This window comes from Benincasa hispida, chromosome 3 (genome assembly GCF_009727055.1).
Source record: "Benincasa hispida cultivar B227 chromosome 3, ASM972705v1, whole genome shotgun sequence".
Lineage (NCBI taxonomy): Eukaryota > Viridiplantae > Streptophyta > Magnoliopsida > Cucurbitales > Cucurbitaceae > Benincasa > Benincasa hispida.
Window position 1 is genome coordinate 55,683,577 of NC_052351.1, and position 23,702 is coordinate 55,707,278.

At 31.7% G+C, this 23,702-nt stretch overlaps 1 protein-coding gene across 1 annotated transcript in view; it reads right to left on the reverse strand.

Annotated features, from left to right (window-relative positions):
- The window catches only part of LOC120073631 (putative ABC1 protein At2g40090), a 35,385-nt gene extending 16,101 nt beyond the window's left edge, over positions 1 to 19,284 (reverse strand). The window contains exons 1-4 of the mRNA XM_039026438.1: positions 19,198 to 19,284; positions 18,503 to 18,721; positions 18,143 to 18,217; positions 17,869 to 17,967 (exon numbers count right to left, since the gene is read on the reverse strand). Of these exons, the coding sequence (XP_038882366.1) occupies positions 17,869 to 17,967; positions 18,143 to 18,217; positions 18,503 to 18,721; positions 19,198 to 19,284 (480 nt within the window). The remainder of the gene's footprint in view (positions 1 to 17,868; positions 17,968 to 18,142; positions 18,218 to 18,502; positions 18,722 to 19,197) is intronic.
- Between the last annotated feature and the right edge of the window lie 4,418 nt (positions 19,285 to 23,702).

The window sequence follows — 23,702 nt, forward strand, 5'->3', positions numbered from 1 at the left end:
TATCAACGCTAGACGATGAGCTGCATGACAAGCGCTAGACGATAGATGTTGGGTGCTAGACGATAGACGCTAGGTGGTAGACGATAGGCGCTGAGCATTAGACGATGGAGTATGCGATGTAAACAAGGCGTTGAAACTCGATGCATACTAAATTTATGTTATGAGGCGAAGGCCTAATGAGGGTTATGAAGGAAGAGAAGGGAAAACAAATTAATTTAAGAAACTCACAGATTGGAATTGACCGGAAGCACTAAGTGCTGGATGAGGTGGCGGTTTGACCATTGAATAGGGGAGGCGGCAGGAAGTATAAAAGGGAGTGGAATTTCAGAAGCTTGGTTTTGGAAAATGACTTGAGTAAATTAAGTGAGATCGATGCTATTTGAAAGCTTGGAGAATCTAGTTTTTGAAGTTATTTTGCAAAGAAAAGATTTGACACAGAGAAGAATAAAAAGTGAAGAATTTGCACAAGGGGCAGATTCTCAGATTAATCAAAGCCCGGAGTGAATATTGGAAGCTTCAAACCAAATTACAAGGATTTTGGGGCTAAGATTTTAAGGTAAGAAAGTTAACTCAATTCTAAACAAGTTTTTAGAAGGAAGTTTCTTAAAAAGAATTTTGGATTTTGAATTATGAAATTTTGCATTTGAAACAGGAAATCGGTGCGTAAGCAGACAGCTACTTGGAAAGATTAAGGAAGCAGCTCACCATTGTGAGCGAGAGCGAAAGTGAGATAAGAAAATGAGAGAGAGCGAGGGTGAGTTAAGGAAGAGGTGGATCTCGCTAAGGATGAAAATCTCGCTGGTTTTGCGCTGAATGTCGCTGGAAGTGACAAATCTCGCTGGGAAGTCGCAAATCTCACTGGAAAGTTACAAATCTCGCTAGAAGTCACAAATCCCGCTAGAAGTGGTAAATCTTGTTCAGGAGAATGATCTCGCTTATGAGGATGATCTCGCTCATGAGGACGATCTCTCTCATGATGATCATCTTACTAGTAATGTTGTTTTGTTGGTACATCTAGATGTGTATAAGAGACAGCACGAATGTAAGGAAAGTTGTTATTGGTAGTGTAGAGATCACTCCATACTAACTATGGACTGACGTTGAAGAATTGAGTAAAGGTTCTCTCTCAATTAAGGTTGCAAATTAGGTTTTTAGGAAGAGAACAAAAAGGGTTCATTCCTAGTTAAGTAGTAATGCGGTAAAGAATGATAAAGAGTGAGCAAAAGTGGCCACTCTAGACTAATAGACTAAGGCATAGTCCATCAAAGTGTGAAATAGTGCCATAAGATGTTGATGATGACATGAATAATAGTTGCCAAGTTTATGTTTTTAGTTAAAGCTTTCAGTTTTAATATCAAATTTATGTATGAACGTTATTCTTTAAATGTTAGTCACTCACTGGGCTGTTAGCTCATGTTTTCAAATGTTTTCCTGTCAGGTAGCGATCAGTTCCCAAAAGACTTCTCTACTACTACTCTGCCACTCAAAGAGTCAGATTGAAGGAATCTTAATTGAAGACCTATATTAGTTAATACACGTGTGTTTTTCATATAGGGACTAGTATTCTAGATGGGGCTCACTAAGTTGTAATATTCATGTAAAACAGTGCTATGAAACCCTGTAATGTAAATGTGTTAAGTTATGAGTTAATTAGTTCAGTATATTGATGAAATGTACGTATTCAGGATTTAAGCAAATTTAACAGGTTAGATAGGCAGTAAGTGCCAACAAGAGGGTTGGTAACTGCCGCAGTTACCACTCCATCCAGGTTAAGAGGGTAATCTAGGGCGGGGTGTGACATGAAGTGATCTTGATTCGTTCATGTATTGACATGGGGAGCAGAGACATCCTATGCAATGAGTTTTCATAAGATCGGACAAAAAATAAATCACTCTTACTTTATTATGTTGTTTACTTTTTAAGACTGACTATTTCAAAGTGATGAGCTAGATAACTTGACCTTAATCCTAAGATAACTATGAACTTCTATTTAGTCGAGATTATCCTTAGATTTACATGGGTGAGAGTTGGCTCAATAGCGCCGACTCAATAAGCCTTTTATTCAGGAGTAAGATTGGATAGATAGCTGGAGACATAGGGTGCAAGACGGAACTCACTCCTAACCGTTTTTAGGGATAGTAGAGAGTGTTGTTCTCTTAAGTATTGACTCCATGTCTTGAACAAGGGGTGCCACCCTCTTACTTGCCCGAGAGGGACTCGGTTTAGTGATTGGATCACAAACCAAGTGTTCATTAGAGGATCAGTGGGATTTAAGGAGCAAGATGTAATCTCGGGGATAAAACAACTATTGACCCAACCGTTATTACGAATAATCTGTGAATGGTTCACTTACTAATCATGATTATATCGAGTGGACATAATATATCTACAGTGAGGGGAGTATAACTACTGGCTTTAATAGAGTGATCCAGTAGTTAATGAATGGTAGTTAATTAGATTAAAGAGTTTAGCTGGTTAATCGCGGATCGTTGGAGCCCATGATCTATAGGTTCATGAGAACTCCCTACTAGCTCATATCGGACTAAATCTTAGAACAGTGTGACGAACGAATTTGAAGTGTTCAAATTTGATTTTTGAAGCACAACGTTAAATATATACGATATATTTAACCTAATGTTTAGTTGTGAATTAAACATAAAAAGAGAGAAAATGAGAGATATTTAATTTAAATATCAAGATTATGAATAGGGATTCATATTGATTGAGATTAGTGTTAGATTTAATATTAAATTAAATTAATTAAATTATCTAATTAATTTAATATTAATTTAATTTAAATATTTATTATTAGAATTAATTTTGAAATTAAATGGAACTGGTCAAAATTGTATTAAAAGTCAAAATTGTTGACTAGGTAAAAAATGCAATAAAATTCAAATTGTTGACTTTTGACTTTGAAAGTCAAAAAGTCAAATTTGTTGACTTTGGACTTTGAGAGTCAAACTTTGACCATTGACCAAGTTAGTGGAAAGATCCAACAATTGTGAGTGGGAAATGTCAACTTTTACATTGCTAAGTATTGTCTTCATTTGAAGACACCTATCCCACTAATCCCATTTGAGTTAGTGATTTTCTTAGTGTCAAATTCTCATCAAAGTCAAAGTTGCATATTTTGCATGTAATGGTCTTTAAAAGGAAGAGTTTAGTGAATTTTAAACCTCTTGGCCGAGTGGAAAATTATGAGATTATGGGATAATCTCATAAATATTTTCTCTCAAATACTTAGCATTTTTCCTCTCCAAATTAGTCACTCATCGAATCCCACCATCCCGTTCTAAGGGCTGGAGAATAGTCGAGAAGACTTTTGTTGTGGTCTACGAACCGTTCATGAGGAGATTGAAGCTGATTTGGAGAAGATTAGAGACTACAAAGGTTGTATTTCTTCTTCCCATTTTACTTGTTTTAATAGCATGCTTATTATTTGAAACTAACCTAATTAGAGTACTTTGGATCCATTATTTCTTCCACTGCGCATGCGTTCGTTCCATCAACCATGTATTTGTAGTTTCATCAATAACAAAAGTTACGAACTAGACAAAGATAAAATAATGATTTGAAAATTTGTGGCCAAGTATATAACATGTGACTTGCCATAAATCTTATTCTTTACCGATTTTGTCATTTTTCAAAACCAAACCCTAAAATCTGACATACCCTCCAATTCCCCTTAGAATTTTTACCCAAATTTGTAATGAAAACTAAAAGTAGGCCCCATTTTTTATTACACCCAATCGGTGTAATCAAATTTAGGTGGTATTCTTATTATGATTGCAAATTACATTGGACTCACACGATATTTCTTCTTCACTTTACACCATTTATCCTTTCTCTCTCTTTGATCTTTCATTAATCTATTTTTTTTAGCTTTCTATCTTGCCTCCCCCTCCCATTTTCTCATTTTCACACTCTTGCTTTCCCTCTCCCCTCTCTCGCTTAAGTCCCTTAATTTTTTTTCAAACAGACTCTCTCTAGTCTCTCTTTTTCGAAAAAGTCCAAGAACACACTACTCTCTCCCTTCTATAATCTAAAAACTAAAAATCAGGCCCCCAAGTTGGGTTGGGTTAGGTGGGTAAAAAAAACCCACTCACCGTTTGATTCACCAATTATTAAAGAGGTTTATCATTTCGTTGTTTGCGCTAACTCACATTTCTCACCTTGTTATTCACATCAAATCTCCCAATTATTCTCCTCCTATAATAATTACTAGCTCAACTCAACTCAACCCTGCGTGCCAACATCCCCTATATAAACTTTACATGCATTTTTTCTTTTCTTCTTAGCACTTCCCACTTTCTCACTTCCCCTCTTTGTTAATAAGTTTTGTTTTACTATGTTTGAGTTAATTTGATAGATTTTGTTCAATTCTTTATTCTTACATGCTTACATATTTCACTTTTTTATTTGTCAGATTTGATGGTATTCAGCAAGATTTTAAAGTTGAATTTGGATGGAAATGGAAAGAGTTTGAGTTGATATTTTGTACTTATGTTTCAAAATGACGTTGCCTGGTTCAAAAGCCTCATGTTGGAATTTTTGTTATACAAACTTGTGATAGCTAGTGTTGGTACTAATTTTGTTCTTCTTTTATTGATGTAACTTGTTAATTATAACTCGGGTTGATATTACTCAAACTTATTCATTAGAAAATTATCCAAGTTTGTTGATATAACTTGACATGTAAACTTGTGGCCAAGTTGGTATTATTTCATTTTGTTTCAAGGATAGTGTTGGAAATGTGTATTTTCATTTGTTTAAATGATAGTGTTGGTTTAAATGTAAATTGACTAGTTGATTTTTAATTTATTCAAAAGATTATTATATTTTAAATTTTATAGCAGGTTTATATATTAAATAGGATATTATTTTTTAATTAATAAAATACTTTTATCGATGTTTTTATAACTTCAATCAACCGGTTTTAGAAAAAGCAGCTTCAAATTATAGTGGCATAAAATATTAATTTTACTAACGCTTAAATATGTTGCAAAAGATACTTGTAATGATCAAATATCCGCATTTAACAACAGTTTTATATATTTTTAAACTTAATTTTTAGAGACAAATTTTCAACGTCACTGTATAAGACAAATAGTGACAAATAATGTGTTCCTAAAAGTACACATTCAGTAACCCGAACGTGAAAGTAAAAGTAGTCTTTTAGTGGCACGTAGTTAAAAGCCACTAAAATCTTTAGCAGTAGTATTCTTAGTGACATGTGTCTCAACATTTCTAATACTTTTAGTGGTGTTCTTTGACCTTTAACAACACGTTTCATATGTTACTAAAGGGTGATTTTCTTGCAACGGTGGTACTAAAATGATTTTTTTTTAATTATTCTTCAAATTTTTAGCAATAAGCGTATTTGGTCTCCATAGTTTTAAAATATACCTTTTTGGTCTTCGAGTCGTTATTTAGATTATGTTTAAAACCCCTCCTAAGTAATTTATTTTTTAAATTTTAAATGTTATAAACTTATAACATGAAATAATTTTAAGTTAAAAATAATAATTAAAGAAGGAGAGTGATGAGGGTGGAGGGAGGAGAGGGAGGAGAGGGAGGAGAGGGAGAAAAAGATAATTCTTTTATTTATTGTTTTCAATTTAAAATGTCAGGTCAAAAACTCACTGGCCTTTTAAATTAGAATATTTTGAAATCTTAGAGACTATACACACATTATTAAAAGTTTAATGATTAAAAAGATAATTTTTCCTTTATCTAAAAAAATTCCACATTGTACAAGTTAAATAATAATTTAATTAACCGTTGGTTTGGATAACAAATATTATTTCATGGATATGAATATTAAATATTTAAGTTTTAAAAATATATGCGATAGGTAATATTTCTATGTAATTGGATATCCCAGGATAATTAATGTAGAGTTTAATGTGTTTGTTTTATCAAATTTTTTTATAGAAACAAAAATTCAATAATTAACAGTTTAAATATTAAAGTATTTGTAATATTTCGAGTTTAGGAAATGGACATGAATGAACATAAATCAGCTGAAGGAGAGATCTTGGAGATATAAAAGTATGGTTAAGGACTTCAAAGAATTGAAAGTTACCTATACCAACTAAGGAACACCTTCCTTTTCGGTTGCTCAATCATAAGAACTCCAAAGTTAAATGTGGTTAGTTAGGAACAATTCTATATTGGATGACTCCCAAGGAATCAGATTATAAATCTTGAGCCCGAGTCGTTACAGTATCATAATTGGTTTGATGTAGGTTCCATTTGGACTCAGTAATTTTCCCTCGAGGGTTTTGAGCAAAGTCAGTTTTATAAGCTGTTAAGAAAGATAAGGTCAAGTGTGTGCACTATCGTAAAGTAACACAATTGAAAGTATTCCATTAGTTTTAGAACTAAAACTATTTGCAAATTACATCATCTCAAGACAATATTTGCAGATTTAGCGTTTGTTAGAAATTGGTTTCAGAAAGTAACATTTCACAAAATTTCATGAAGTGATTCAACTTCTACTCAACCTTTTTCAAGTACCTTTCAGTGGTCAATTAGAATTCGGAGAATTCAAACACACAATCCTTTGGTCCTATAGTGCCCCTTATGACTAAGATCGTGTGTTGCCCTATTATTGGGGTTTAAGTCCTATATTTTCTTATGAGATCTATCTGTTGCTCGAGCTTTCTCAACACTTGAGCTCAACTAGGATGCTAATTCAAGTTATTAGTTTTAAAATTAACAAGATTAATCATACAATTGAGTAAAGAAAAATGACTCGAGTGAAATTCGAAACATGCATTATATTCACCATTCTATAACATTACAAAATACTTGGTGCATTCACATAACCTAAACCCTACAAAAATTACATAGGTCAACAAGGATATAATATAAGAAAACTTCACCAAGAAACTATGTTACGAAATCAACAATTAAAGAACACAAAAAGGAACGTAGAGATAGAGAAGATCGACATACAGATATACATGGTTCACTAACCATGTGTTAGCTACATCCACGGGCAGAGGAAGAACAATATTATTAGAGAGAATGTTTTCAGAAAATTACATCAAACGGTGCCTCTAGGGTTAGAGAGTTTGCACACTATTCTAAACCCTAGAGTCATAATCATGAATAACTACAAATAAATAAATATGCTGAATACGAATTCTACCAAGTCATTATAAATAGTTGTTCGAAGCGCTAACAAACAGATTCAAGACATTTCGACAAACTATTAATAGATATTCTAGAAATGATACCATGAGGATATATTTGAAAAATCTTACCAAGTCTACAATGAGAAATCAGGATATAAAGTTGATCAAAGTTTGGTCATATGATGGTTAAGAAAAAAGAAATGGAAAATATTAAATTTGAGAAAGAACCCAAAAATGTCAATTAGTTGGCTAGCTACTCAACATTATAAATGGGAGTCTTTCCTAGCTCAATCCTTTTTCTCTAGATTTATTTTATTCCATCACCTCCGTTTTTTTAACCCTTTTACTTGATATTTTCTTGTCCAAAATCACATTACTTGATACTTTTTTCAAAGAAACGTCAAGCAATTAAAATCTACAATTGTCAAATAATGTCCATTTTGTAGTAGTGTACAATTGACAATTCCTTCTCAATTCTTTATAATTTGAAAATTTATCTCATAAATTCGATATTATTAGAAAAAGAAAATTGTCCAATAATGCTACTATAAAAATATAGATCCATCAAATGAAACGCATTGCAATGATTGATAGAAGAGAATAATAGATCAACATTTTGAAAATTAATATGTGCTATATGTTAACAATGTGACACTCTTTTGGTGGTAAGCATATATTCAAATATCATAATGTTTTTAAGTCTTAATAAAAAAAAAATATGTGTAATAATACAAAACCTTAAACAACTCAGACTGTTCCTTTTAGCTAGTTTCTATTTGATATCTCTAAATAAGGATTTGATTGAGAGTTTTGTATAACTTAAAATAAAATTGAATCCTTCAAAAGATTAAAGAAACATAGTTTGTGACAAGAAAGTATATATTTTTCTTAAAAGTCTATAATGTTTAGACACATGAAAAGGAGAGAGATAATTAAAGGGTATAGATGGTATTTATGGCCCCTATGCCTCCACTCATGTGATTTGTGGATCAAGATGCTAGGGCCACAAGAACCCTTGATAGTGGAGACTTAACACATTTGAAACAAAAAGGAAAGGTACTATTTCAACCTCCTAATAATAAGGTTTCATTTCTCATTTGACCTCACCATTTACCCCAAAATTTTGGCTAACTTCTTTTGGGGATTGTCCTCTTCTATTACATCAATTTTTTTTATTCACTAGGCTACTTTTTTTTTTTTTGGAAGATTAAAAAAATTGAACTAAAAATATCAACGGAGTCTTTGGGGCACTTTATTGGTTATTTTAGTCAATGGTTATTATAGTCGATAGATTATAATGGTCTGTGTTTAGGGTACATATTATAGTTTAGTCATGATTATAATAATTTGTGTTTGAGGTACAGACTATTTTAGTTTTGATAGAAAATAGTAAACACTGTGACAAACATAGATTTGAAATAATAATATTAGCATAGTTAATTCTAATTTATAATTGTTTGAAACACTAATTATTATAATTTGAGGCACAAATACAGAGTGGACTACAATAGTCTATTCCACCCACTTGAAATTAGGGGTCCAAACATCCCCCTACTGACTTCATCGATAGGATGAAGAATATATTTTCAACTAAAAGATCAAATGTTTAGGTTAGAATCTCTTTGTTGTGTATTGAACCAATAAATACTAGCACATCAAACAAGTTAAGTTGTAGGGTTTTTTTAAAAATAAAAAAATGAAATAAAATATTTACAAATATAGGAAAATATCACTGATAGATATTGACATTGATAAGGATGGGAAAACAAACTAGAAAACCTACATTACACATATAAGGAAACAAATTCCCAATCAAAATCTATACAACACAAAACATATTATAGAAACATGTTGCTCAAGTTCTGCTTATAATAAAATTTTCCAATGATACAGTAGTAATAATTTTAATTTGGTCTCGTGCTTTCAAGATTTTACATTTTTTGCATTGATTTTTCACTAGATGCTCACTTGAGTCTGTATGCATTATTAATGACTATTATTTTGTTAAAAATAATTATGAAGTGAAAATTTAAATTAATTTTAATGGTTAGATGTCTATCAGTGACTATCATTGAAATTATGAAGTTAAAATTTAAATTAATTTTAATGGTTAGATGTCTATCAGTGACTATCATTGAAAATATTTTCAGCAACTTTGTTATTTAAAACAATCTCCAGTTGTTAACGAGAATATAACTCATATTATCACTATAGTAATTGATCGCACTTTCCTCCCTTGAAGATGGAAGTTCATTTCTCGTACTTGTTATGGTTAAATTTAAAAATAAATAAATAAATAAATTCATTGATTTTCTTAAAACAAATGTTTTAGTTGTTTGAGAGAAAATACTACAGATTTTTTCAAACAGAATCTGAAGTTTGAATTGGAATGAAGGTAAATGTTAATATATGCTAACATGAGCGTAGCTCAACTGACATAGTGTTTGTACTATCGGTCTCGAGATCAGAGGTTCGATTCCCCCACCCACACTTTAATTACAATATCTTTGAAAAAAAAAATACTTATACATGCGAAGGATAAGATCATTGGCAACTTCCAATACATATATCCAAATAGTAAAATATATTAACGATTGTTTGTTTTGCCCCTTTTCTCTTAGCTTTTAGTCAAAACAATTTGAGCACTTTGAATAAAATTTTAGGATAAACAAATCTTTGCATATTTAAGGAAAACTCACTCTTCTCTTTCTAATGAGAATTTACAATTTACTTCTTTTGTTTGTATGGCATTCTCTCCTTTTTCCCTTATTCATCTAATTTTCTTCATTCAAATGTTAAAAGTTACTAATAGTTCAAAGTAATTAGTCACTTTTTTCAAGATGAATTAAGTGAAAATTTTTATTTGATAGGTAGATGAGAATTTCATCTAGCTTTCATCACTCTCAATTTAAAGAGAACCTTCAAACTTTACATTAAAACTTATAAATCAATTGATAAATTTCAACCACTCCTATCATTTTTCACACAAGTATTTTTATGAGTATATGGGTAAGTCAAAAGTTTGAATTGATTTTATCTTTTTTGTAGGGTTTTCTCACAAAACCCACTTTTTTTTTAAAAAAAAAAAAAAAAAACATATATAGAATAATAAAACATATTTCACTTATATGTTATCTGGGTTAATCAAAGCAAAAGAGACCTAGGTTAAGGTACCTATAAATCAAAGATAAGATGCTAAATACCATACAACTAAATACACACACATGACACTAGGCTAGCTAGCCCAAGTTGTGGTTGCAATTATAAAGTTACTGTATGAAAAATTTCAAAGAAAAATGATAAATTAAAGTCAAAGAAGCTATTTGGAAGTTTGATTGGTAGCCTATTCATGAAGTACTTGCATAACCATCCTTCATGCTTTGTCTAGTCATCTTATTGACATATATAATTTGATCAAAGGGCAAGCCAACAAGAAGAGACATTTCTTCAACACTAACTTTCTTGCTTGGACTAAATTGAGGATTCCTTTTTTGGTGACTCCAAAAGTATATAAAAAAAAAATCAAAGAATTATGAGAGAGAATAACATATTGTATCAATTCTAGGTAAGTTGGCCAGCTCCTTGATATTTCCATTAGGATCATAAAGTAGATAATTTGAGAGGATATGCATGTTCAATACTTTGAATTTTCTATGGCATGTTTTATAGACTAAGAAGTTTTTGAATATGGAGATGAGGACAAGTAGTTTAATTATTTCCCACAACAAAAGTGGAGGAAACCCAATAAAATCACTTGAACTAATGTCTAATGTGTTAATTAAAGTACTTTATTGTCTAGAAAGAGACATAAAAGATGAAGTTCAGGTTATATTTCGGAGTGATGTTGGCATGATCAAAATTATTTAAAGGAAATGTAAAGATATGTCTAGGAGTGATTTTATATAGTATAGTCAAAATCACTTTTGTTTCAAAATAGTGTTGTTTTTGAAAATGTTAGAAATTTATTTTAGGAAAATCTTGGATCATATTGATAATTATTTTTTCAATAATTAGTTGACAAGTGATTCTTAGAGAGGTGATAGAATGAAATCACTAAAAAAAAGTTCTCTCATTTTATACATTAATTAAAATATTGAATTTGCCCTTGTATTTAAGAATAATTAATCTTTTTTTTTTATCCTTTTTAGTTGATACAATTTTTCAAATAGGAATTATCCTCTCATTAGTAATTTAATAATTCTAAAATCAATTTTGAAATCAAACATAGTAATGGAAAATCATTTTTAAAAGTTCGAAACCAAAAACTAATATGGTTGCATGAAAATGAATTCTACCCAAAGTTCAAAATATCGATGTCCCGATTTTATAGAAACATCAATGGAAAATTGACATCAATGAAAATTTCAAAAACTTTATGGAAATTTATAGAAATTAGAGGAAATTGTTATTGGTTAATGAAACTTTGATTTTGACTTAATTAGACAATAATTGACCATTTTTAATCATAATTTCTATAAAATAAGACAACATTATTTGTGTAGATATCGATACGAGGGCATAAGACTAAAAAAGAAATGGAAAAATAATTACAAAATAATATCAAATATTGAAAATTAATAACAAAATTAAAGAACATGAAATATTAGCATATAAAACAATTGTAAATTGTTTATTATAAAATGAAGTTGATACAAAAATGAAAATTTATAGCATTAAACTAACATAGCATAACATAATGAGGATAGAAAAATCATAACATTAAACATAAGAGGGATGTATAAAGCATAATATTAAACATAACACAACATAATGGAAGAGAAAGAAGAAAAAGAAAAGTCTATATAGAGCTTGAGATAAAATGAACGGAATATTAAAGAACTCACATCAATTCAAGTTTGAGTTGAAATGATGTGAAAATTCAATAGAAAACATTTGAATGAAAATATGTGGTTTCTTGAAAATTAAATTATTTATGGTAAAAAGGAAGAAAACTTCCACTAGCTAGCATAGCAAATTGCTATAAAAAAAATTTAATTTCGATGAAAATTTCAAAATTTCAAGAGAATGGGGAAAAATCGAAATTTCTCCCATAATGAAATTTCGAGCCTATCCAAATCTCAAAATCTCGAGATTTTGATTGAAATTTTACACTATGATTGTACCTAACTTTCTTTTTCCTAAAATCACAACTTTAATTATCGTTTTCAAATATGTAAATAATCTTTTATCTTTGATTTAACTTACGGTCAACTATACTCATTTTGGCATAACCATCAATGAATTCATCAAACAAATCCACAAAAATGGGTTCTTTCTCGTCCATTCATTTAGTAATCATAACACCACAACAAAAGGGGGGAGAAGGTTTATGATAAATGGATAGATGGTTTTCTAAGTGTAATTATGAATGGAAAAAGAAAGGCTTTGGAGTATATATAAAGAGATTAATCTGTTTTTGCAGTCTTGTTTATATAATAATTTAAGTTCTCCAAAAAAAAAAAAAGAAAAAAAACCCTCTCTTCACTCACAAATATTTGAATATATATAATTATAAGGTTAATTAAATTGCTAGTTTAATCTATCTATTTGATTTTAAAATTTTAAAAACAGCTAATAGAATCTTAAACATTCAAGTTTGTGTATAATAGGTTTTTAACCTTTTTTGATCAATTTTTTAACATCCATAGATCTCAATAGACATTAAATTGAAAGTTTAGAATCTTGTTAGAGACACGATTCAATTTTATGATATATATCAATTAATTTCTAAAAGTTTTGAATATACTAAAAATTTATTAATCATAAAATTGAAGGTTCAGAAACTTAGTAGAATGTTTTAAAGTTTGTGGACCTTTTTTTATATAGATTGGAAAGCTGAACGATTAAATTTGTAATTTAGACTATTTATTTTTACATTGTTGATCTTTGCTAAAGTCACTATCTGATAAGCACTTCTCTTACTGTTTCAAAATGGAAGCATTTGCAATCAATAGATTGGGTTAGGGTATCACATATAGACCCTAGAGGGCCAATATTATTCTTTTAGAGATCAGAAACTGTGTGCTTAAATTAAAGTTAAAAGCCAAAGGACTTTGGAAGCCACACAAAAACTTTTCTTTGCCTTTCTCAAAAAGAAAGATTGCACACCAATAAACTATGTAATGTGTTTAAACAGAAGAGAGGGGCCCTTTTAGACAGCTACCCAAAGTCTTTTTTTCTTCTTCTTTCTTTTTTCTTTTTTTCTTTTTTTCTTTTTCCTTTTTTTTTTTTTTTAATTTTCTTGACTGAGAAAGAATCTCATGACTTGTCTTTTGCAACTTCCAAAGCAAAACATCTACTTTGATTTTCCTTCTTGCAAAATGTTGTGATTTAATTGTTGAACCCAATCAATAAAGAAAACATAAAATGAATTTATATTAACATTGATAATATCCGTTGGGGGATTACAAATAATAGAAAAAAATAAAGTAGATGTTGTGAAACAAATATGTAAACAATTAGGTTGAGGCGTGGATATCTTTCTTAAATGAGATTTTCAAGCCCCACTACAAGAAATAACATAACAATAACTAACAAGAAATCATTAGAAAAAAATCGGGCTTTAATGTCGGTTGGCAACTGACATTAAAGATAGTGTTATTAAAGTCCTTTAATGTCGGTTTTAAACCGACATTGAAGGGCTTCAATAACACCAATAACACAGCCTTCAATGTCGATTGCAACCGACATTGAAGACCTTAATGTCGGTTGCAACCGACATTAAAGGTCTTAAGTGATTAAAGCCTGTCGGTTGCAACCGACATTAAAGGTCTTTAATATCGGTTACAACTGACATTAAAGCCTTTTTTTTTATTCTTAACCGACATTGAAGCCCGAATCTATCCGTTTTATCAATTATTGTCCGTTTTTTAAAGTTTCCTTGCTAAATCCATTTTTTGGATAAAAAAGTATAACATGACACATCATCATCGAATGCTATGGCTATGACATATTATTCATATATGGATTGTAAATCTATTACATTTAATCCATAAATTCTGCTATAGAATTATAATTTAAAAGGCGTACAATAATTCAGGCCTTGAAAACACAAATTACAAATAATAAAAAGATTATGATTTTACAAGGGCAAGAGAATTCTGTGTAAATTTCGTTAGCCAAAGCTTTATCTGCTATGAATTTCTTGTAACTAGAGCTTAAGCCACCCTACACCAAAATTCATTAAGAAAATGACGGTTATCTGTGTCTCTCAAGGACCCTCTCAATTCCACATCAGAACCTTGTAAAATAAACTACAACGTGATTCTAATCAAAAGAGATGAGTTAAGAAAGAAGCTTTATAAGACTACCACCTTGAGCATCCCACAAAAGGTTGAAAGAGGGTAATAAATTGGGGTGGCTCTTTGCCTTGAAATATACGACCCTGCCAAAAGAAAAATTAAAGCATATGATAAGGAAATTCCCAAAAATAGAAACTATTTATCACGTAAACTTTATATTTATGGTACCTAAACAGGCCTCCCTTTCAATGAGTTGGACATTGTATTCGTCAACCGTGTAGCCATCTTTTGATCTTCTTGAGGTTTGAAATAATAGAAAATGGTTTAACAGCAATAAACACATATGTTTATGTACAAATGCACTTAAATATGTCATGATATGAAAATGTAAGGAATGAGAAAACATCCATACACTTGTTTACAAGCAATTATTCTTTTTACAGGAATCAAGAGTACTTTCATTAGATCAAGGAACATGTAACGACCCATATCTGTACGTATACAGGAAATTAAATATCAAATAATAAGTAGGACGAAATTTTATTTAAAGGGGTGGAAATTTAGAAAAAAATAATAATAAATAAATAAATTGGAAATTGGAAATTTATTCATTATCCAAAAGATAATGAATAAGGGAGCGAGCGGGAGCGAGAAAATGAGAGAGAGCGAGAGCCACACCAGCGAGAAAACTGGAGAAAACGAGATTCTGAGAAAGAGCTGCGCGATCGAAGGAAGAATTGGAGAGCGAGAAACCCAGTGAGCGATGCTAGCGAGATTGAGGCTGGCGAGAGTAGAAAGAGCGAGATCCCTGGAGAGAGCGAGATTGAAGGAAACTTGGAGAGAGCGAGAATTGTAGCAAAGAAGTTGGAGAGAGCGAGAGTAAAGAGAGCTATTCTTAGCGAGACAAGTAGGAAGAGCGGAGCGAGCAAGAGAGCGAGCGGGAGCGGAGCGGAGCGAGAGCGAGAGCAAAGAGCGAGAAAGCTGGAGAGAGCGAGACGGAAGAGAAAATTTGAGAGCGAGAGTGGAGAGAGCGGGATTTTCAGCAAGAAAGCTCCAGAGTAAATTCCTAGCGAGAAAACGGAGGAGAGCGAGATTTTAAGAGCAGAGTGAGCGAGATTTGAACAGAAGCGCGAATTATGCGTTGAATTTGGCCACGATCTTATAGATTATACATGGAAAAACCCTAAAATTGAATACAAACAAAGAATGATGACGTAAGGGCAAACATTAGCCAAAATTAGGTTTCTTATTTGAGAGGAATCCATAAACCATAAGTGATTTTAAAGAAGCCACCTGTACGATGATTTGTCACACTGAGAAGAGCTTGAAAACTACTATAAATAGGACCCTTTGCCGAAGATTTAACCCATTCTCAAACAAATCTCAGTAATATAGTATCGTGTGAAAAAGTAAGTGTGAGTGAGGAAGTTCTGTGAAGAAGAGAAAAGGCTCGGGTAAAGTGCTGCCCAAATATTTCTTCTTTTGATTTTAAAAAGGGAAACTTTTGCTTGATAAAATCATAAAGAATTAATAAGGAATAATTAGATCACAGTCAAGGTAAGTAGTTTTATCTCACCCTTTTTTAAATGTTCTATGGTAGTGTACCTTTATTAATATTGCATGGTTATGTTAATGTTATATTGCATTACATGTTTAGAACACGTTTCTCTACAAGGGACCCCATGCATTATGTTTGTTCACGATTACGTTTAAAACCAAGTTTTTATTAGGTGTAAGTTATTGCTTCCAGTCTAATCTTATGGTTATGCTAATGGTTGATGTTGGATGCGATTCTGGCTTCTACTGACTGCATGACCCGCTATATCATCAGATGGGTTAGTTTCCGCTTAAGTCCTCATCTTCCTATCAGGGCGGAAAGATATATTGTTGGAAGCATAACGTTTTATGCTAATGGTTGATGTTGGATGCCGACCCTAAGCCCTACTGACTGCATGACCCGCTAATCATCAGATGGGTTAGTTTCCGCTTAAGTCCTCATCTTCCTATCAGGGCGGAAAGATTTATGTTGGAAGCATAATGTTTTATGCTAATGGTTGATGTTGGATGCGACTCTGGCCCTACTAACTGCATGACCCGCTAATCATCAGATGGGTTAGTTTCGCTTAGGTCTTCATTTCTCATCAGGCTGAGAGATTTATGTTGGAAGCATAACCGACCACCACATGTTATTATACGTTTTCGGTCCCAATCATATGTTTTCATGACATGTTGCTTGTTGATTGTGCATTTGGTCACTACCCTACGTTGAGAACTTACTTACTGGTTATATTATGTACTCATCCTATATTTTTTACAGACGTTGTAGGTAAGAACACAGCGTAGAGGGCAGAGTTGGAACGTCACTCAAATGGCCAACCATCAAACTCACTATTTATAGGCACATGCATTTTGTTACCACCACGCTTAATGTTTTATGGATCCTTTGGTGTTTTGATAAATAAATTTCTATATAGTTTTTCTATCTAATTAATAAAATTTAGATATGTTCTTTGAAATTTCAACCAAAACTCATCTCATGATAGAAAAGTCTAAGTATGCATGTCGTAGCAGTCGGATCATAAGGTTTAAGGATCCGGGCGTTACAGAAACAATCTTCTATTATTCCCTTTCTTAGAAAATTAGCATTAGTTATTCAACTGAATTGGCAAGTGTACCACCACATTCCAAGTTTAAGATGTAACTTACAATAGTTAGATGTTCTCAAAATAAACCCTAAATGCTAACTAACCTCGATGCTATCCTTTCCAAACTAAGAGCACAAGAAATAATCTTCTTTCCTCTCACCAGAGTGGTAGGTGTAAAGAATGATGTAACAGTCTCCACTATAAAATTACACGTGGTAATTTCCCAAGGAGCTCTAAGATTTGGGGGAAATACTCTGAAGCATACATCTGAGAAGAAAGAAAGGTCGAACGCCGTCAGATAGCCAGTTGAGAAGTCTACTAAGGTGACTGCAATAATTAGAACTTTCTCAAGGAGAGGAGAGCAAAGCTTGTGATAAGTATAAGTTACTTCATTTTAAGAGAGTTTTTCCAAACTTATAAGAATAATGATTTTCACCAAATAAGTAAAATAGTGTTTCAGGATGGGTTATAACACTTTGTAAGAGCATATAAGAATTCCTTTTATTATCATTATTATTTGTGAGGGCGGTATGTACCATTTAAGAGAAACTACCTGTAATTCTGAACGTTCATTGTCAGTTTCTTGAATGACTAAATGGTCAACTGCTGGGTCAATAACTCAATTCCAAGGTTTCATAGTAAGAATTCCACAAACAATGCATAAAGATCTTCCCCAGCACCATATTTCTTACTGTTTCCCTTTATTCTTTAGCATCAGAAAATATTAAATCCTAACAGTAAGGGAGAGAAATAACATCAGATGGAAAGTGAAGACAGAGACATGATAGCAACAAGAATACATTGAGACGACACTTCAATGAATTAAGAAGGAAATACCTTTAAAAGGGCAGCATAGTTAAATCTTATGTTGAAGTCAAGATCTTTATACAGCCCATGGTCCAAAAGTACCAACTGTGGCTTCCTCTTGCCTGTGTGCTGACAGAACAAGAATTCACAAATCAACATTAACATTTTTTTTATCTCATAAAGAACAGGCAAGGCTACAAATTGATATCTCAAGAAGTTATCTATAGGTTTTTTAACAAATAAATTGATCATTTAGTAAGAGCTCACCAAAGATGCTCCTTCTATTAAAGGATAAGGGACAGACAAGCAAGTTTGCAGTATGAGAGTCACAGTGCACAAATCCATGCTTATATATCATCTCAACAAATGCATGACTAACCTGTATAATAATTTTGAGGTAATTTTATCAGCAAGTGATGTAAAACTCATATCTTTGATTCATAATAGGGTCAAACAAGCAATTTAAAAAGATTTTAAAATAACATCTCAATGAATGGTTTGAATTCCTAAACCGGTAAAACATCTTTTGGCTATTCAGATACAACTGTAAGTAAATAAATAAAAGTTTACAAACCACGTGAGCACTCAATGAACGAAGACAAAATATAAATAATGCTCATAAATAAATCTAATTTTCTTGAATAAACGAAATGTGTGGTCTTACTAATTTTGCAACTTCTGATGGTTGAACCCCAAGCTTCTGAATGGCCTTAACATCATTTATTTGAGCACCATCCATAAACTCCATGGTCAATAACTTTGAGGTACTTAAGTTCCAATATACCTTTGGAGCATACACATAGTTCGCAATATGAGGAGACAACTTCCGAAAATTATCCAAACAGTTCTCACTGTTCCTGGCCTCGTTTAAGAAATCGAGTTCCTGAGGATGAGATAAAATTGTGTCAATAATGGTACTAACATAGATGGAAAGTAAAAGAAGAGGACCAAAAATATGGAGCAAATTCCAAATTCATAGGTTATACACTTATACCTGCTATTCGTGAAAGATTATTAAATAAAATTTTCAATCTAGTTTCATACATCAAAGTCCAAACTAAAACATGGGGGAGTCACCAGACATATGATTAGTTGTCTAACGAAGAGAATTTAATTATAGTATCACAAAATTTTACCCAAGGAAAACTCACTGATGTTGTGCCAATGCAAAACAGTGACTGAAATACCAATTTTAGGACAAAACTCCTCATTTTCTAACCAAAATAATTTGTGTTTGTTCGAAATAATTCCAATATTCTCATAGAATCTCTGATATTCTGATATAAAACAGGAGATCACCATGAACATAAAGCTTACAAGTGGAATAGAAAGGGGGAAAAATCCAGTTAAGTTTCTAACCTTAAAAATAACCTTAATAACATGAGCATTGAGGAGAGAAAAATCGGATTCAATGTTGTGCAAAACAGAAAAGGCATATGATTTCATATTATTTTAAGCCCAGTGAATTTGCCTATCAGAGATCAGTTTATGAAATAACTCGGGAAAACATGTTGAATAAGATCTCAAGAGTTCTCAAGAATACATCTTCAGAAGGAAATCTACTTGATTTAGAATGGGAAGACTAACATGCGACGACCTAGCATTAAAGCATAATGGTAAGAGCAATCTGGAATAATCAAATTTTCAGGGGCTTAAATTCATTACCAGAAGCTAGCAAATAGGATATTGAAAATCCCATAGTTTCTTAAGTAAAAATTTAACTGTTGTAAAGTCAGCAATTAAACAACTTAGGGAAAAAAGGAGGAAAGGTCATCGACATCTATGTGAAAACTGAAGAATCGTAAGAGAGAATTTCTCATGACATAAAAAGAATACATATAATCAATTCGAAATTTTATATGCATGCATAAAATTTTAGGTTAGGTACAATCTAGACTGTACTTAATCATACAATACTCGAGATAACTAATTTTAAGTTAGCATAACTAATAATAAATTTTAAGTTAGGTACAACCTAGACTGTACCTAATCATAAATTTTAGGTTAGCATAACTAATTTCAAGTATACAACACTCGGGATACATGAGATTAGGTACAACCTAGATTGTACCTAATCATTACTCTTAGAATAATACTTGAGTGTATGCATGCATAACACTTCAATTACACAATATATATATATATATATATATATATATATATTATATATATATATATAATATATTTAATTAAAAAAAGTAAAATTTTGTCGAGAAACAAACTATGGTTGAATAATTGCGCTACCCAAAATAAATGAATGAGTACGTTTGAGTCTATTTACAAATTATAAAGATCATCCTATTTCAGAAATAAATTTTCTAAAATGTGATATGATACCACATTCATACTGCAAAATATAAAATTTATATATTAAAAAGATGACAAACAAAAGATTTCACTTCAAATCTTGATGAAGATTTGAACTAAGTTAAAATGTTGGAGAAACAAACAAATTAGGGAGGAGAGGGGAAAAACTGTTTAAAGAAGGATGTCAATAGATGCATAGTAAAAGAAGAAAATGATTGGGGGAGTAGAACAAGAAAGCAAACAACACTGCTTTTCAATGATGGATTGAGCAAAGCTTTTGTAAGAGCAAAGAAACAGTTTGTTCTGTGGTTGGTTCAGTCTAGTGGCTTGTATCAGTTACAAAAACAAACTCTTTTATCAAAGTTTGCATTCATCAAGGATTTAGGATTGAGACAATTTTGGGTCCTTGGAATGGGATGTTCTGAAGGTCACAAAGACATGCTTAATCAATGGGTCAGTGATTTTAAAAATTAGTGAATGCTATCAGTTTACACACACATTTAGAGAACCCTCATAGCATCATTCATTCATTGACAGAACAGACATTGTTGATGCTGCTTCCTCATTACTCTTGTTTCCACAAGTTATTTCATGATGCTGACTGAAAGGAAAGGGTATTGTGCTTTCCAAGAATGTCTCAGACATTTTGTTTCTGTTTATCCACAGGGCCTTCCACAGGGCTTTTCAAGTACATGAATTAGTTAAGACCATATCCGAATTAGAGTGGCCTAAAGTTATGAAAGCATAACTCAAATAAGTTTTAAAAAAATAGTCAATAATTGACAGAAATAGCTAATTTAAACATATTCTTCCAAGAAAAACAAATAGATCTCAAGAGTTGATATCAATAGATATAGCCAATTACATATCTCCAACTCTTCTAACTCCAAATAAACCATCTCTCTTAGTTTTATACTTTGTAATAACTTGAGATTCCCACTTCTTTCCAAACATATTCTCCTCAATAAACCAAATACAAACAACAACCTCCATTCTAAAAGAAAGGAAAGAAAGCAAAGCACTATACCAATCTGTAATAGTGTGAAAGCAAAGTACTCTAATATGAAAATGGGACCTTAAAAAAACAACAAAAATGGAACAAATGCTCCAAAACCCAACACAACAAACATAATAAAATCAGAGAGCTCACCTAAAATGTTCCATTAATGGAAGCTCCCCTAGATTGAACATAATAAAATTAGAGAGCTTACCTGAAATCGGACACACAACCCACGCGACCAACTCCGGACAACCAACGATAGCCCACCTGAAATCGGACAACGCCAAGCTCCAAAATCCAGATCTGTCCAAATCTAAAACATCGAAAGCTCATCAAAATCTGAGTCACCAAGGATGGGCGAGACCACGGACGACACTACGGACGGACGACGGGCGACCAAGGACGGACGACAACCATCTGATTCGCATGGCCAATCTTGGACGACGGTAAGAGAGAGCCTTTCGAACGGAGGATTTTTCACGAGCTTGGACGAGGGTTTGGGGAGAAATGGTGCGACGTGTTCGAACGTGGGGGGTCTAGGAATGAAAGGAAAAAGAAAATGGGGCAGGGGGTCTGGGAATGAAAGGAAACAGAAAATGTGAGAGGGGGGAGAATGAAACAGGAAATGAAAAAAAATGGGGGGAAGTTGGGGTTTTTTTTTTTTTTTTTTTAAAAAAAAGTGGACTTTTAATGTCGGTTTTAATGTCGTATTTATAGCATTAATGCTATAAATATGCTTTTATAGCAATTTTTTAGGTCCTGACAGCCTCTATTATTAAAAGTCTAAGATTTTTTATAGCTTTTTTGTATAGCTATAACGAATGCTATAATATCGTGTGAAGGTATAGCTCATATGTATTGCTACGAAAGTCGTTTGTGTTTTTGCTTAAAGCTATAATATTTTCTTATAGCTAGAATATTGCACTGTCGTTTGCTTGTAATAGTGTTGTTTTAGTACTATTATATTCTATCAATAGCCTTAATCTTATGCTATAATAAACTTAGTTACTCTTTTCTCATTGTTATGGTTATTGTAGTCAACTTTTCGTATCATTCATTTTTTGCTATATGAATTTTATTATAATCTTTATTTATTGCTATAAAAAAAGTAAGTTCTTTTTTTTTAATAATATAATTTTTAATAGTGTAGTTTTCATAGTAACTCATTTTTTTTTTTGGATATAAATGAAGTCACTTTATTATTTAAATATCCAATAAATCGATTCACTTTCGACCCAAGTTACTTTTTATATCTAAGTAAATAAATCTACATACACGGTACTTTACATATATAACACATTAAATATAATATTACTTCATCTTCTAATTTAAATTTTGTAATCCATGAATATTACAAAACAAAAGTGTTCAATAATTTCATAGAATAAAGAAGCTATCCAACATTACAATATAAAGTATTTAACTTAGTTTCATTTTTTACGAGCTAGTTTGCAAAATACAAATTTCATCAATTATCCAAGGTAATTATATCACCATGTAGTTAAAGTAAGCTATCATCTTTGATCATCTTGCATGTGTAAAAGTAGGATCATATCAACCACCTATATAAATATATAAATATATGATTAATTATGTGAATACCAAAATAGTAAAGTAAATAAATAGATTTTTATTAAGTGCAAATAAATAGGCATAGAGAATAATATGCTAACAATGATCACTCGTACTACCCAAAGCTTCTTTAATATAGGTCATTTCTGACAGCAAAAGCAATGCCAAACATGTCCAAAAGCACAAGGTCAACTTCAACAAGCTCCCAAACAAAAATTCAAAAAGAAAAATTCACATTTTCATGAGAGGTAAGAAGACTTTAGTTAAAAATATAAATTTCCAAATTATCTTAACTAAAAATTAAAGACCAAAGACCAAAGACTACTATAATAAGTTTAGATGAAAGACTATCGAAGTTTAGACAAAAGACAATGAGAAACAAACTTGCATACTTTACAACGAGAACACCCATAATCAAACAAAAATCTCTTCACATTTTGCAAATTACAATAGTAGTGCATAGTACCCAATAAAATTACCTTTGTCTTTGCCTGCCCATGACAAGTAACTCCCACAAGAAGAAAAAATATAGGTTATTTGCACAAACAAAGAAACAAAAATAAAGGATAGAAAATGAATGATAGATAAAAATCATATGAGATCTTGCACACCTCCTGAAATTAGTTTTTCACACATTACAAGTTTTCTTAAAAACCATCATAAAGTAGAACAATCACTTATTCAACTTGAAACAAAATCTACAAGTTTTCACTTGACTACTATTGGAGGACAACCATGTTTGCAACCAAATTTGAATACTAAAGTTGATGAGGCTTAGACTTTCAAAGCCTCTCAAACACTAAAGTTGAAGAATCTTCCACAATGAAGTCAAGCTTTCAATAGCAATCAAGCTACAAGTTTTCTAATAGTAGTCAAGTTTTGAGTTATACAACATGGAACGAAAGTTACAAGATGTGAAAGACATATCAAAATCACTTATACTCCAAAAGCATCAGCAATTCATGCTAACTAAACTTCTAATCCG